General features: G+C 41.2%; 1 protein-coding gene across 1 annotated transcript in view; it reads right to left on the bottom strand.

Annotated features, from left to right (window-relative positions):
* OTOGL (otogelin like) overlaps positions 1-16,975 on the bottom strand; it is a 158,357-nt gene that overhangs the window by 71,522 nt on the left and 69,860 nt on the right. Inside the window, exons 23-27 of the mRNA XM_038756063.1 lie at positions 13,840-13,947; positions 11,266-11,404; positions 3,553-3,687; positions 2,004-2,150; positions 134-253 (exon numbers count right to left, since the gene is read on the bottom strand). Coding sequence (XP_038611991.1) covers positions 134-253; positions 2,004-2,150; positions 3,553-3,687; positions 11,266-11,404; positions 13,840-13,947 — 649 coding nt within the window. The remainder of the gene's footprint in view (positions 1-133; positions 254-2,003; positions 2,151-3,552; positions 3,688-11,265; positions 11,405-13,839; positions 13,948-16,975) is intronic.

The following is a 16,975-nucleotide window of genomic DNA, read 5'->3' as shown; positions in this document are numbered from 1 at the left end:
CCATCACCTCTGACTCCAAAGCCCGTGTTCTTTCCACTGAGCCTCGCTGCTTATGGAGTCAACTGTAAAGAAAATCAAATACTGTATAGCTATTTAATGTGCATGTATATGTATAAATGACCTTTGAACTTACCTGTCCAATTGTCCAACTCTCTCCAAACACCTGTGCACTTCTGACTTCCAGGTTATTAGATGTGGTCATATCATTTGAAGTGTATTTATCAAAATTTCCACATAATCCTGCCAGTCTCCCCTAAAGTTTAAAAAAATCTTTAAAGATACCTTCCTTCCCTTCATTAATTGAAAAGTGAAAGTTTACCAAAAATGTAAAAAAAAATCATCAGTAGATGTGGTAAACATTTTAGCTTTCTAAACAATTTAAATCATAATTGTTGAATACGTTTAACCCTTCAGCTCAGGTTCCTCATTATCTTAACTGTGATTGTATCACACAAAGTGGATACGAAATTGAATCAATTCATCAACATGTTCTCATTTCCCCTACTTCCTCTCCCTTCTGTGACACCCTTGCACTTGGATTTTCATTCACCCCACCCTTAGCCCCACAGCACTCAAGTACATATCTGTACTTTATATGTTTATATTAATGTCTGTATCTCCCTCTAGAGTCTAAGCTTGTTGTGGGCAGGGAACATGACTACCAAATCTATTACTCTGAACTCGCCCAAGCACTCAGTACAGTGCTGTGCACACAGTAAGCACTCAATAAGTATGACTGACTGGATCAATGGTATTTATTGGACACCTAACTGAATATGCCAAATCTTTTCAGTAATGCCTTCATAACATCTCTAGAATCATCCCCTTCCTCTCCATCCATATTGCTACCAGGCTGAGGCTGCTCTAAGGACTGGAGCATTGTGCAGCATAGCCTGATGTAATCCAATGAACACCCAAAAACATTCCTTTTCCACTCTCTCAGCACAAGTGGCAGCAGTGACTTCCCATTTTTCCACTAATAATAATGATAGTAATAATAATAACAATAGTATTTGTTTTGTGCCGAGCACTGTATTAACCGCTGGGGTAGAGATGAGATAATCAGATTGTATGTGGGGCTCACAGTCTAAGTGGGAAGGAGAAAAGGTATAGAAACCTTATTTTGCATATGAGGGAACTGAGGCACAAAGGAGTTAAGTGACTCGCCCAAGGTCACACAGAAGACAAGTGGAAGAGCTGGAATTTGAATTCAGGTCCTCTGACTCCCAGACCTGTGCTCTTTCCATTAGGCCACATTGCTCCCCAGTCCCACCTAAAGACAATAGAATCAACATCATTATCATTATCATCATCATCAGTATTTCTTGAGTGCAGAGCATTTTATTAGGCACTTAAGACTATACAACAGATGTGAAAGACATGATCTCTGCCCTCAAAGAGCTTACAGCTAGTGGGATAATGAGATTATATCTAAGGGTCCTCTCCAAACCTAGAAAGGAAGACCTGGAATTAGAACCCAAGTCCTCTGACTCCCACGACTATGCTCTTTCCACTAGGTCATGTTGCTTCCCAGTCACCTAAAGCCAATAGAACCATCATCATCATCTTCAGTATTTCTTTGACGTAAACGTGTCAATTAAAGCCTTCTGAAATCAGAGGGCAGTGGTCATACCTGAGGCTGGTGATCCTAATACTGGTGATACTATACCTCCTCCCATATATAGTATATACAGAAGAAGGCAGGAGATACTCAAGTTTCTCACTTCCCCATATAATGTAAGTATTTCTCATCTCTATCATGTCTACTGGTCTTAAGAACTTTAGATACACTGAATTATACAAAACTGTCCAGGAATTTGTAGGGCTGTTTCCTTTGGAAATGCCAAGTGCCAATGTGAACTCATTTAAAATGTGGCCAGAGTCAGTTTCAACTAAAAATCTGAAGAGGAAAATATCTGGAATAACAGGAATGTTCCTCTTTCACCCTCCTCCAAAGGAATTTTAGTTCTCTTCCTTCATGGGAAGTTGGAATGTTGACCTACCTTCCAGTGAGGTCCAACTTTGATATGTATGGTTGTTTTCTTATCCCAGAGAACTGTGATATCTTCCTCTGGAAAGTGCACCACTGCATAATATCCAGCCTTCCAGAGCTGATATGTTGGTTTATTTTCCAAAACCACTGATTGTTTCTAAGGAAAACAAAGATTCAAATGATGAGTTTGACCTGATATGAAAATGCAGTGATACCGATATAATTTAAGGTATTTGCAAAGGGCTTACAAATCTGTAATTTATTTATTTTTATTAATGTCTATCACCCCCTATGGATTTTAAGCTCATTGTGGGCAGGAAATGTGTCTGTTTATTGTTATATTGTATTCTCCCAAGCACTTAGTGCAGTGCTCTGCACACTTCTCTCTCCATATGGCTTTCTCTGACTATCTCTCACTTTCTCTTTGCCCTCTCTTTTGCTTTGCCTAGGCACTTGGATCTGTACTTTGATATCTGTACCCCACCCCGAGCTCCACAGCACTTACGGACACATCCATATACTCTCCCATTTCCCCTAGCTGTCTCCCCTCTAGTCTGAAAGCATCCTGTGAGCAGGGAGTGTGTCTCCCAACTTCACTGTATTGTGTCCTCCCAAGTATTTAGTACAGTTGTCTGTATACAGTAAGCACTTGGTAAATATCACTGATTGATTGATTGATTGGCTGTGGCAGGACTGTATCTCTGCACCTCAATCCTCCCTTTATTTCCCACACAGACATACACACTCTCAGATACAGGTACAGAAACACACACACACACACACACACACACACAGTCTTTCATAATCACCTCTTTCAAAGGTCTCAAGTCCCCTTTCCTCAACCAGATAGGCACTTACCTTGAGTACCTGGCATCAGCACTTGCATCAGCTCTCAATATTTTTCAATTCCTCTCAGTTTCAGGCTACTGTCATCTTTTCCTCCTCCTCCCACTCCTTCTACTCCTCTTCTTTCTTCTCATCATCCCCCTTCTCTTCTTCCCCACCACTAAAAAACTGTCTCTTTCACAATTACACAAACTCACTCTCTCTCTATGTCTCTGTCTCTCTCTCTGTCTGTCTCTCTCTCTCTCCCCCCCGCCAAACACTCGGCAAGCACGGCTACAGACTTTCCCTCTGAGGGATTTTTGGCGATAAAATTAATGGATTTGCCTTGGAGGTGTACAAGTGTCAATCTCCTCACACATCCCATCTCTCAGGACACTTGTAGAGCCTTCAGGTAAACCTTCAAGAGCACTCCTGAACTGTCTAGAAACTCAGAGCAACTTAATATCAGTTTTGCTGGCGATGATCAGCCACTGCAGGTATATCCTAAATTCAGACATTTGGGGGTACAGCAGGAACCTTGGGACAGTAGCAGTAAGAGTGCTTAATATGTACAGAACATTGTGCCAAGCAGTGGTCCCACTGAAATCATGATGACCAACCACCTTATCTAAGTCCATCTTATTTCTACATGTATTAATGTAGCACGGAAGTATGGGCAAATATATACATTCAAAACATTAAAATATATCAAAAAAGGAATAAAAATCACTAACCTGCTTGTAAGGAGTATCATTCAAGAAAATCTCAGTGTTCCCAATGGAGATCAGAACGCTTTTTGAACAAACAATGTCATTATCAAAACACTTCTTATTCTGAGCGATAATAGACATGTTTGAATCATCGGCACTCTGTAATGTCACGGTGAAAAAGGTATTAATACCTAAAACCAGGTAAAATAATGCAAATGTAACTCAATATTCTTAGTTAAAAATTGAGTGATGGCATCTTCCAATGAGAAAGAAGGATCCACCTTAGTCTTGAGATTTCAGGACCAAATCCTGCATGGAGGAATTGATTATAGTGATAATGATCTGCAGAGTATCACTCGCACACTTTCATCACTGCCAGTCACGTTCCAATAGGACACAAAATGCAACAATAATGATAATTGTGGTATTTGTTGAGTACCTACTTTGGGCCAGGCACTGTACTAGGCACTGGGGTGGGTGATGGGTTGGATAAAGTCCATGTCCCACATGGGGCTCATAGTTTCATTCCCCATTCAGTGCTTAGTACCATGCCTGGTACATAGTAAGTGCTTAAGAAAAACCATCATTATCATTATTATTTTACACATGCAGGAACTGAAGCACAGAGAAATTAAGTGACTTGCCTAAGATCACAGAGCAGATAAGTGGGTGGAGGACCCAGGATTAGAACCCAGGTACTTCCAACTCCCACGGTGGGGGGGAAGGGGGGGCGAAGGTGTGTGGTGGGGGTGTGTGTGTGTGTGTGTGTGTGTGTGTGTGTGTGTGTGTGTGTGTGTGTGTGTGTGTGTGTGTGTGTGTGTGTGTGTGTGTGCCTGCGTGCGTAGGGCCCATTTACAGCTAAAGTGATTGCTGCTTAGAACTGATGTGTTGTAGCACCATGCCTGAACAGATGGTTGCCTTGAAGCAGCATGGCTCAGTGGAAAGAGCCCGGCCTTGGGAATCAGAGGTCATGGGTTTGAATCCCACTCTGCCACTTGTTTGCTGTGTGACCGTGGGCAAGTCACTTAACTTCTCTGTGCCTCAGTTTACCTCATCTGTAAAATGGGGATTAAGACTGTGAGCCCCACTGGGGACAACCTGATCACCTTGTATCCCCCCAGCGTTTAGAACAGTGCTTCGCACACAGTAAGAGCTTAACAAGTAAGAGCTAAGCAAGTTATTGAGTTTAGCTTAACCCAGACTGAGCCCCCTCCTCCCAGACTGAGCCCCCTCCTTCCTCTCCCCCTCCTCCCCGTCCCCATCTCCTCCACCTTACCTCCTTCCCCTCCCTACAGCACCTGTATATATGTATATATGTTTGTACATATTTATTACTCTATTTATTTATTTTACTTGTACATATTTATTCTATTTATTTTATTTTGTTCTCTGTCAATCAATCAATCAATCGTATTTATTGAGCACTTACTATGTGCAGAGCACTGTACTAAGTGCTTGGGAAGTACAAATTGGCAACATATAGAGACAGTCCCTACCCAACAGTGGGCTCACTGTCTCCCCCTTCTAGGGGCGTCAATTGCCGTATGCAGCTATCATGGCTCTTTATAAGCAAAAGCTGCACAAGGAAGGTAACACGATCTAGGGGAAAGGCCATGTAACTGAGAGTCAGGGGATCCTAGTTAAAGTCTAGTTCTGCTGTGTGACCTTGGGCAAATCACTTACTTGTCTGTGCCTAGGTTTCCACATTTGTAAAATAGGGGTAAAATATGTTCTCCCTTCCCATGAGCCCTGTGGGACAGAGCCTATGTCCAATCTGATTATCCTGTACCTACTACAGTACTAGGTACATAATTATCACTTAATAAATGCCATCATCAGTACCCCTAGACTATAAGCCCCACATGGGACAGGGACTGTGTCGAAACTGAAAACCTCGTACATACCCCAGTGCTTAGAACAGTGCTTGGCACATAGTAAGTGCTTAACAAATACCATTCTTATTATCATTACCATTGCTTATTATTATTATTCTATTTTTTGCTGAAAGAAGCAGCAGTAGCAGCCCACCAAAGAGGCACTGACATTTCAAGCCACTAGGAGCAGTCTGTGTGGAGAATCACCACTGATGTTGAGCCCCTTATGAGCCCAGAAACAAGTATCCCACTTACCACCAAAGAAGGAGACACAAGGTGGCTAAAAGCTAAAACATCTCTAGGCACTGTAAACATAACATCACAAGAAGCATAGCCTTTTTGTACGGACAAGGTGGCCAAGACTCTGAACTCCTCGTTGGCCTTTTCAGCATCTCTCTCACAAATACTCACATTTCACCGTCGATGGTGTCTTCACAAAGATACATACATATCTATATGGATATCGATGTTGATATAGATATACTGTATACTTACCTATATGTGTACATGTATAATAATTAATGATAATAATAATGATTAAGGTATTTGCTAAGTGCTTACTATGAGCCAAGCACTGGGGTAGACAGAAGGTAATCAGGTTGGATACAGTTCCTGTCCCACAGGGGGCTCACAATTTTAATCCCCATTTTGAGGATGAGGTAACTGAGGCACGGAGAAGCTAAGTGACTTACCCAAGGTCACACAGCAGACAAGTTGCAGAGCCAGGATTAGAACTCACGTAATCTTACTCCCAAACCCGTGCTCTTGCTAATAGGCCATGCTGCGTCTCATATTCTTTTCCCTCTATCAATCAATCAATCAATCAATCGTATTTATTGAGCACTTACTGTGTGCAGAGCACTGTACTAAGCACTTGGGAAGTACAAGTTGGCAACATATAGAGACAGTCCCTACCCAACAGTGGGCTCACAGTCTAAAAGGGGGAGACAGAGAACAAAACCAAACATACTAACAAAATAAAATAAATAGAATAGATATGTACAAGTAAAATGAATAAATAGAGTAATAAATATGTACAAACATATATACATATATACAGGTGTTGTGGGGAAGGGAAGGAGGAAAGATAGGGGGATGGAGAGAGGGATGAGAGGGAGAGGAAGGAAGGGGCTCAGGGAAGCCCCTGGAGGAGGTGAGCTCTCAGTAGGGCCTTGAAGGGAGGAAGAGAGCTAGCTTGGTGGATGGGCAGAGGGAGGGCATTCCAGGCCCGGGGGACGACGTGGGCCGGGGGTCGATGGCGGGACAGGCAAGAAAGAGGTACGGTGAGGAGATTAGCGGCAGAGGAACGGAGGGAGTGGGGTGTGCTGTAGAAGGAGAGAAAGGAGGTGAGGTAGGAGGGGGCGAGGTGATGGAGAGCCTTGAAGCCCAGGGTGAGGAGTTTCTGCCTGATGCGCAGATTGGTAGCCATTGGAGATTTTTGAGGAGGGGAGTAACATGCCCAGAGTGTTTCTGGACAAGGACAATCCGGGCAGCAGCATGAAGTATGGATTGAAGTGGGGAGAGACACGAGGATGGGAGATCAGAGAGAAGGCTGAAGCAGTAGTCCAGACAGGATAGGATGAGAGCTTGAACGAGCAGGGTAGCAGTATGGATGGATGGAAAGGGCGCATCTTGGCAATGTTGTGGAGCTGAGAACGGCAGGTTTTGGTGATGGCTTGGATGTGAGGGGTGAATGAGAGAGCGGAGTCGAGGATGACACCAAGGTTGCGGGCTTGTGAGACGGGAAGGATGGTAGTGTCGTCAACAGAGATGGGAATGTAAGGGAGAGGGCAGGGTTTGGGAGGGAAGACAAGGAGTTCCGTCTTGGACATGTTGAGTTTTAGGTGGCGGGCAGACATCCAGATGGAGATGTCCTGAAGGCAGGAGGAGATGCGAGCCTGGGGAGAGAGAGACTAAAAACTCCTTGTGGGCAGGGAACTTGAAGCAGTGTTGCCTAGTGGATAGAGCACAGGCCCAGGAGTCAGAAGGACCTGGGTTCTAATCCCTACTCTGCCACTTGTCATCTGTGTGACCTTGACAAGTCACTTAAGGTCCCTGTGCCTCAATTTCCTCATCTGCAAAATGGAGATTATGACTGTCAGCCCTATGTGGGACAGGAGCTATGTTCAACACGATTACCTTGTAATCATCCCAATGCTTAGTACGGTTCTTGGCACATAGTAAGAGCTTAACAAATACCACAATTATTATTATCATTACTCTTTTATATTGTACTCTCCCATGCACTTAATGGCGTGCTCTGTACACAGTGAATGCCCAATAAATGTGTTTTATTATATCATATAAAGATGATATACAAATGATGTATATAAATATAAATGCATTAATATTTATGAATATTTATGAATATGATATGTACTTATAAACACACACAAACCACTGTTTTGATCTTGAGTGCATTCATAGTATCTCTCTTTCATTTGTAAGCAAAAGATTGTGTTGGTAATAATCAAGCTAGTGCTTGGTACAATTGCTGAAGAAGAATAGAGCTTGCCTACTTAGGGCTCCAGTCTCAGAACCAGTGATTTTTCTCCATATTTCTGCATCAAAGATTTGAAGTTTGTTGAAAGTTGGTGAAAGTTTGAATTAAGTTTTCTGGAGGATCAGAAAACATATTCTGACATCAGTTTCTAGATTCCCCGTAGTGGTAGTCTACAATAGGTTGAACAGGACTGAACCTAGAACATAGCCATTCTTTATTCCATTGGTGTTAGGGAAATGATCTGGCAAGGCTTATCTAATTCCAATATGTTTACCAAACACATCATCATGGAGCAATCTTAATATCTTGATTATTTTTTCAAGGTGGCCAAACTTTTCAGATATTTGTCAGAGTCCTGGTTCGCTGATGTAGCAAATAAATTTGTATGATCAAAAAAACACCGTTATCTGGAGGTTTCTCCCTGCATCTGACATGGAGCAAAACCACATTTGCATTGCATTGATATGCTCTAAAGTAACACTGTGGCTTTTAAAAAATTGGTTACTAAATACGCTGATACCCTTCATGCCATATTTCAAATATATCCAAACACGTTTCTAACACATTAGATCATTTTAACTGAAAAATATGCTTCAATGTCTGTCTGACAAGACATCTGACATACCAAGATTCCTCTGTTTCTGAACATCTTGATTGACAAATCCAGATTCTGAAAAGACTAGACAAGTCCACATTGCACCTGTATTTGCTAAAACGAGGTTTGTTCTGACATTGCAAATTCTCACAGGGTTTCTTCACCTATGCCATCCAGTCTACTGGATGAAACGACCAGCAATTTGCCATCCCTCATGATTATGTGTCTGCCAATTCTATTAACTTAGGAACTCCCACTCCTCCTTGAGATTTGTTTCAGAAGGTATAAATGATTGACTATGAAAAGGAAAATTGGATCTACTAATGTTAATGCTGAAGGAGATTTTCAGACACTAATGTTAAAGAAGTTGTAGATCTGAACAGTTCAGTTTGCATTTGACCTAAATGGTTTACAAATCAGGGGTAATTAATCTCCTTACAAAGTCACCCTTCTGAACTAGAGCTCTTCACAACGAATCTCTAATAACCTGAAGGATAATGCTTACAAAAGCACACACTCATCAAGCATATCCATTACGATCTGTCTCTGAAGAGGTCAGGAGTTTATGTATTGACTTTTGTAAAGCTATCACTGCAACTGCCAAGTTGGCATTTTAAAATTGATTATTAGACCAGAGATGTCCTTAAAAATATAAAAAAGTCAGTAATTATTTGTCCTTAAGGTTTAAAAAACATACTGCATTTTGTTCAATTGATGACACTAAAACAAATAGCACTTGTTAAGACTTTCCTGTTACTGTTGGTAACATGTCAGTGCTTATGCCATGGGAGATTGCCTAATTGCTGAGTAAAATGGTGTTTTGGGAACATGAAGATGTAATCTATATGCTTTTGTAACTTAGGTTCATTGTTACATAGGTTGGGAAGCAGCATGGCCTATTGGAAAGAGCAAAGGCCTGGGAGTCAGAAGAGGTCTGACTCCTGTTCTAATCCTGCTTCTACCACTTACCTGCTGTGTGACCTTAGGCAAATCACTTAACTTCTCTGTTCCTCAATTACCTCATCTGTAAAATGGGGATTGAGACCGTGAGCCCAAAGTGGGACATGGACTGTGTCCAACCCAATTACCCTGTATCTATCCCAGAGCTTAAAACAGTACTTGACACATAGTAAATGCTTACCAAATACCATTAAAAATAGTTTTTACACTTTAATATTTGTGTCCCCTAGACTGGGCTGGGTCTTGGGGGTTTCCAGGGCCAGTATTATATATTTGGTTATCCCAAAGTGGGAAACAATAGCCATCCCCTCCCTAAATGCAGATATCAGGCACATAGACACACACAATGCTGTGCACATCATTCACGTTGTGCACACGACTAACAGTTTTCATCTTACATCAAAACTGTTTTGATTCCCAAGTTCTGACTAGAAAATCCTCTCAGATAAAATTTCCTGAATGATGATTTTTTCCATTATTTTTGCACGTAGATCTGTACTCCCTAAGTGACAGATATTCACCCCATTCTCAGCCCTACAGCACTTATGTACATATATATATATAATTTGTTTTAATATCTGTCTGCCTCTCAAGATTGTAAACTCCTTGTGGTCAGGTAATGTGCCTGCCAGATATGTTGTCTTGTTCTCTCCCAAGTGCTTAGTATGGTGCTCTGCACACAGTAAGCACTCAATAAATACCAATGATTGATTGATTACATTGATTCAAATTGCCAGCTACTACCACCCCTTTAAACAATCAATCAATCAGAGGTATTTATTCATTCATTTGATTCATTCAATTAGATTTATTGAGTGCTTACTGTGTGCAGAGCACTGCGCTAAGCATATGGGAAAGTACAATACAATAATAAACAGTGGCATTCCCTGCCCACAATGAGCTCACAGTCTAGAGTAGGGAAGGCAGATATCAATACAAATAAATAAAAATGACAGATTTGTACATCAGTGTTTTGGGGCTGGGAGGGGGGAAGAGCAAAGGGAGCAAGTCAGGGTGACGTAGAAGGGAGTGGAAGATGAGGAAAAGTGTGGCACCCTTTCTATGTGCAGAGCACTGTTCTAAGTACTTAGGAGAGTACAATAAAATAGAATTAGCAGATGTATTCCCTGCTCATAATGAGCTTACAGTCTAGAGGGGAAGATAGACATTAACATGATGGCATTTCTGATATGGTATGATGGTAATATGATGATCTTTAATGGTGTGCCCAGTATAGCTACCTCTCTCAGTGCTAATAATTGTGATTTTGGATGAACTCTTATTATATGCCAAGCACTGTACTAAACCCTGGGGTAAATACAAGATAACCAGGTCCCACATGGGGACTACAGTTTAAATTGGAAGGACAGCAGATATTGAATCCCCATTTTGCAGATGAGGGAACTGAGGCACAGAGAAGTTAAGTGACTGGCCCAAGGTCTCACATCAGATGGGTGAGAGAGCTGGGATTAGAATCCAAATCCTCTGACTTTCAGGCCTGGGCTCTTACCATTAGGCACTGCTGCTTCTCTCTTGCTTTTTGTTTGAAGTTGGCCCTAGGATTTGATATTTTAATACATTCATAAATGTCAGTCAAGGACTGTTCTCATACATGGGCTTTTGTAGACACTCATAGAGAGGAAGAGTGTAAATATCTGTCCATGCTGTTGACTTTTTATTCTGACCTCTGTGTAGGTATTGTATCTCTAGCACAAATTTTAATTTTAATATACTTCACTTGCACATTTGTATTTTGGAATAAGAATCGTGGAACAAATATGTATGTAGGTGAATGATCGGCCTACCTTTGACAGAAAAACTTGACAATCACTGATGTAGTCAAATTCCAGTCCATCGAAAGAAGAATAGTGCCGATCCCCATACACTGTGCACACTGCAGGGCAGGGATGGTATGTGCAATTGAATATTCCTCGCCGACAAATACTGTAAAAAATGTTTTAAATCATGTTCTTTTTAGGCCATTGTTTTCAAAGAAGCTTAAATGGTGCTAGTTCATTTCAGACAGGATCAGTGTATTTACTGAGAAGCAGTGAGGTCTCGGGGGAAGCACACAAGCCAGGAGACACAAGTTCTAATTCTGGCTCCTCCACTTGTCTGCAGTGTGACTTAGGTAACTCACTTGACTTCTCTGCACCTCAGATTCTTCAACTGTAAAATGGGAGTAAGTTACCTCTTCGCCCACCAACAGTCTGATCTATTAATATTGCATCTCCTCTGGCAGTTGGACATAGTAAGTGCTTAACTAATTCCACAGTTGTTATTTCAGCCCACTTAAGACTGACAACCTATATGTTCAATGCTAAGCAGGGAGTTCTGAAAAGAATTGTTAGCTCTACTCACTTTTCTTATTAAATTTTACATTACTATTCTGGCTGGTCTTTTTGAGGTCAATAGCAAATGGAGATTAATGCTCCTATATTTCAGTCCAAGCAATTGGGAGTAGGGCCTGAGATGCACTGAAAGTAAGCGATAGATCTGGGAAGTTCTCCAGCAGAAATGATATCTTTGTAATCTGGAGAGATAACCTGTAGTAGCAATCGCCCCACAACATCCAGGCCTCCCCACCACACCCAGCCTCCTCTTCCAAATAACACACACACACACACACACACACACACACACACACACACACACACACACACACACACAGAATTACATACATTCACTCACACACACACACACATACACACACACACTGAAATATGCACATCCCTTGGGCAAGTCACTTAACTTTTATAGTGGTTCAGTTACTTTATCTGTAAAATGGGGATTAAGACTGGAAGCTCCAACTGGGATAGGGACTGTGTCCAACCTGATTAACTTGTATCTACCCCAGCACTCAGAACAGTGCTTGGCAAGTAGTAAGTGTTGATAAGAACCATAATTATTATTATTATTACCCACTGCAATACAGAGAAATAGTCAGGCAGTAAAAAGAGCAGAGAGCTAGGGCAGGTGAGTAGAGAAAAATGGTATTTTTGTCTCAAAGACTTGGGCACTGAGAAGATGCTTTCTTCTCCTGCCAGTTCCATTGTTTTGTTTTTTTCCCCCTGCAGGGCTTGCAATAGCTCCCATTATCAGCCTCTACTGTCTGCTGTAACAATTGAACTCTTTGAAGGAGGGCCAGGCTGGCTCCAAGGTCGTTCCTGGGAAATCCAGTGGAAGGCAGAAGAAGCTCCTCCACCATTCATTCATTCATTCAATCGTATTTATTGAGCACTTACTGTGTGCAGAGCACTGTACTAAGCGCTGCCTGCCACTTTCCTAACTTGCTCCGTACAGCCCCTGTCTTGCTCTGAGTGGCTTGTTCGTAAGGAACAACATTATGCCAGATATTGCCCAGACCAGCCCACATGGGCATTGGCCCATTATGATTTTCCTACTATTCTAGAGGACCTGTCTAGCCTTGCTTTCAGAAGACCCTCCTCCACTGCCCAGCCTCATGTTCCCATGTCCTGAGAGAAAACCCTGTTCTCATATTTTAGGCAAGAGAACTCACTGATGCACCTCTCCCCTACACATACAAACATTCATTCATTCAATCAATTGCATTTATTAAGCACTTACCATGTGTCTAGCACGTACAAAGCACTTGGGAAAGTACAATACTACAATTAACAGTAACATTCCCTGCCAGTAGTATTTGTCCATATTCTCACACTCCATTCAGTGCCCGGCGCTTAGAACTGTGCTTTGCACATAGTAAGTGCTTAATAAATGTCATTATTATTATTATTATTAAATCACTTCATCTTAATAATATTTTCCCCCAAAAGTTGTATTTTACCTTTTCCTAAATAGAAAATAATTCATTAAATCACTCGATGATTACTTTGCATTAACCACCATTTTGTGATCCTGCCCTTTTCCCCTGAGCTAGTATTTATAGTTGCAGTGTTCTATCTTCTTCTTCCAAGTTGAAATGAATAAGTAGCAGAGTAATCTCCTTAAAGATAATAACTCTTCATCTGGTGTTATAGAACTTTACAATCTCTGCTTTAGACCATGCTATATGTATTTTAATAACTAGCTTGTTTAAATTTTCTACGTTTGACCGAAGGGGTTTTTTATGGCATTTATTACGTGCTTACTATGTGCAAAGCACTGTTCTAAACGCTGGGGGGATACAAGGTGATCAGATTGTCCCATGTGGGGCTCACAGTCTTCATCCCCATTGTACAGATGAGGTAACTGAGGTACAGAGAAGTTAAGTGACTTGCCCGAAGTCACACAGCTGACAAGTGGCAGAGCCGGGATTAGAACCCATTACCTCTGACTCCCAAACCCGTGCTCTTTCCACTGAGCCACGCTGTGGCCACTGAAGGACACTTTTCTGAAATTAAAGGCAAGGTAATTACCAGGTATAACAAGGTGTAGCGATCACTTCTCCTGATAGATATTCCCAGTCTTTCCAGGTGCATGGACAGCTATCGGGAACATAGCATTTTCCTCTGTGTTCAGCCATTCTTAAAAAAAAAAAAACGTTGTTTAGTATCAATGATTTCAACAAAATTCTACGCCATGTGTTCATTTCAACTTTAACAATATATGCTCCCCCTAAACATTTTTTATATCATATTCTGGGTTTTTAGAAAAGGCAATCAATACAGGGATCAGGGCCTAGTTTACTGAGAGAACCCCTTCTAAACTGTAAGCTCCTGAGGATAGGGAATGTGTCCACCAACTCAGTTATATTATACTCTCCCAAGTGCTTAGTACAGTAACAGCTCAACAAATACCACTGATTGATTGACTGATTAATTGAGCCAAACTGTGCAACAGGTTTGAATGGGAACTAAACCCTTCTCCATCAATTTGGTTAGATGGACCTAATGCTGAGTCAGAAATAGCATGATCCTGAATAAAACAATCTTTAGACTCAAGAATATTTTAGTTATAACTAAATGTAAAATTAGCTAATTTTCCCATTAAAAAATGGACAATCAGAAATGAAAACATTCCAGTTAATAATGAAAATGGAGCAAGCTCAGGCCCCACTTCACTCTTTGCTCATTACTTTTGTCCTTTCTAAAAATTCATATAATTAATACTTTAATATTCATTTATTCATTCATTCATTCAATCGTATTTATTGAGCACTTACTGTGTGCAGAGCACTGTACTAAGTGCTTGGGAAGTACAAGTTGGCAACATATAGAGAAGGTCCCTACCCAACAATGGGCTCACAGTCTAGAAGGGGGAGACAGACAACATAACAAAACATGTGGACAGGTGTCAAGTCATCAGAACAAATAGAATTAAAGCTAAATGCACATCATTAACAAAAGAAATAGAATAGTAAATATATACAATTAAAATAAATAGAGTAATAAATCTGTACAAACATATATACAGGTGCTGTGGGGAGGGGAAGGAGGTAGGGCAGGAGGGATGGGGAGGAGGAGAGGAAAAAGGGGGCTCAATCTGGGAAGGCCTCTTGGAGGAGGTGAGGCCTCAGTAGGGCTTTGAAGGGAGGAAGAGGGCTAGCTTGGCAGATGTGTGGAGAGAGGGCATTCCAGGCCAGGGGGAGGATGTGGGTAATAATGGCATTTATTAAGTGCTTACTATGTGCAAAGCACTGTTCTAAGCACTGGGGAGGATACAAGGTGATCAGGTTGTCCCACGTGGGGCTCACAGTCTTCATCCCCATTTTACATATGAGAGAACTAAGGTACAGAGAACTGAAGTGACTGGCCCAAAGTCACACAGCTGACAAGTGGCAGAGCCGGGATTATATGAAACACCAGTTATCATTCTGGGATTTTTCTTTCAGCTAGCATCCAAAGAAATGTGAAAGTCTTAGAAATGTCCTTTTGGAATCCATACCTGAAAATCAGAGCTTGATGGTCCAACTGATTGCTGCTCTATGACTCATTCATCATATTTACGGAGCACTTTTGTGTGCAGAGCACTGTACTAAGCACTTGGGAGAGTACAATACAACAATAAACAATCACATTCCCCGCCCACAACGAGCTTATAGCCGAGGGGGAATTTACAGCCTAGAGCAAGCTCATAGTCTAGAGGATATAAAACTTGGAACAGAATAACTTATGCACACTCTACATGCCTGAATAAATGTAATGGAACTGAACACAGAAATAGCATTCTATTTTGATGAGCGACTTCACAATGGTGTCTTTCAAATTAGCATTATATAGTCTATTATTTCAATGAATCAGTCAAGTAGCTCGTGTTAACATGCAATTTCATTAGAAATAATTTGTACAGGTTTGGTGGCTTCAGCCTTAAAAGGGGACAATTTTTGATTTACCTTCAATTTGCAATTCATGCAGAGTGATTTGATCAACCTCCTATGCAAAGAAAGATCAGGCAAACCAGAAAAAAAGAAGGAGATTCTGATGTCAACCATGCAATTGTTCTAGAAAAAGTCAAAAGTCTATGGATAGGGCTACATTTTAAAATTTGAATTCCTCCTTTTTGTTCAAAGGACATTTCAGAAATACATCAGCATAGTGGAAAATGTAATACTGCAGATCATTTTTTAGGACTCTTCAACCTGTCTTTCTTGAACAGGGCTCCCTACCTAACTCCCCAGACCATGAGAAAAAACTCCAGATTTCTGCACCTAATCGTGAAATAAATACCTTTTACAAATGGCCTTCAATGATAGTAATAATAATGGTATTTGTTAAGTGCTTACTGTGCAAGCACTGTACTAAGTGCTAGGATAGATACAAGATAATCAGGTCCCACTTGAAGCTCACATTCTAAATAGGAGGGAACACAGGTATCGAGTCCCCATTTTGCAGATGAGAGAACTGAGGCACAGGAAAGTTAAATGACTTGCCGAGGGTCACACAGCAGACAAGTGGCGGAGTCAGGATTAAAACCCAGGTCTCTGATTCACAGGCCCATGCTCTTTCCACTAGGCTATGCTGCTTAAAGTGATGAAACGGCCAAAACCCTTTCAATATTTTTTGGTCAAAAATATTTTTTGGCTGATTAAGAAGAGGATGTTTAAGGAAATATTTAACCAAAAGGGAAGAAAATGAAAATAAGATAACAGAGGGGGAAATACATACGACCCTCACCCCTAAAAAAGAACAACGAAAGGACATTCCCACAGTGATGGAGAAGCATCATTCCTGTGGGTCTGTACTGTCATTATAATAAAGGTTTTACTTTCCCTCCTTACCAGAAGTAGTTAGGGGTTTCTGCCTCCATGGTAGGTTACAAGTCTTTGACTCTGATAACTTGATTTCTAACTCTCTACACATGGGTACTTGTTCGCTCCTAACCCACTTTCTCCATCTCCAAACTTATCTCTCTTGTAAACAAAAGATAATATGACTGTTCCAGGTCAAACTCTGGTTTTTAGAATAACAGAAGGAAGGGGTCACTTTCACAATTGTGTCCTCTCAGAAACAACCCACAAAGACCCCTCTTGCTTGACTTGGGCACCTGATGTCCCTTTCTCTGATTGAATGTTGGTCAGGTATTAAGGCTGAACAATTTGTTTGCTGGCATGTG

Source organism: Tachyglossus aculeatus, chromosome 14 (genome assembly GCF_015852505.1).
Source record: "Tachyglossus aculeatus isolate mTacAcu1 chromosome 14, mTacAcu1.pri, whole genome shotgun sequence".
Taxonomy (NCBI): domain Eukaryota; kingdom Metazoa; phylum Chordata; class Mammalia; order Monotremata; family Tachyglossidae; genus Tachyglossus; species Tachyglossus aculeatus.
This window is presented reverse-complemented; position numbering and strand designations above follow the sequence as displayed.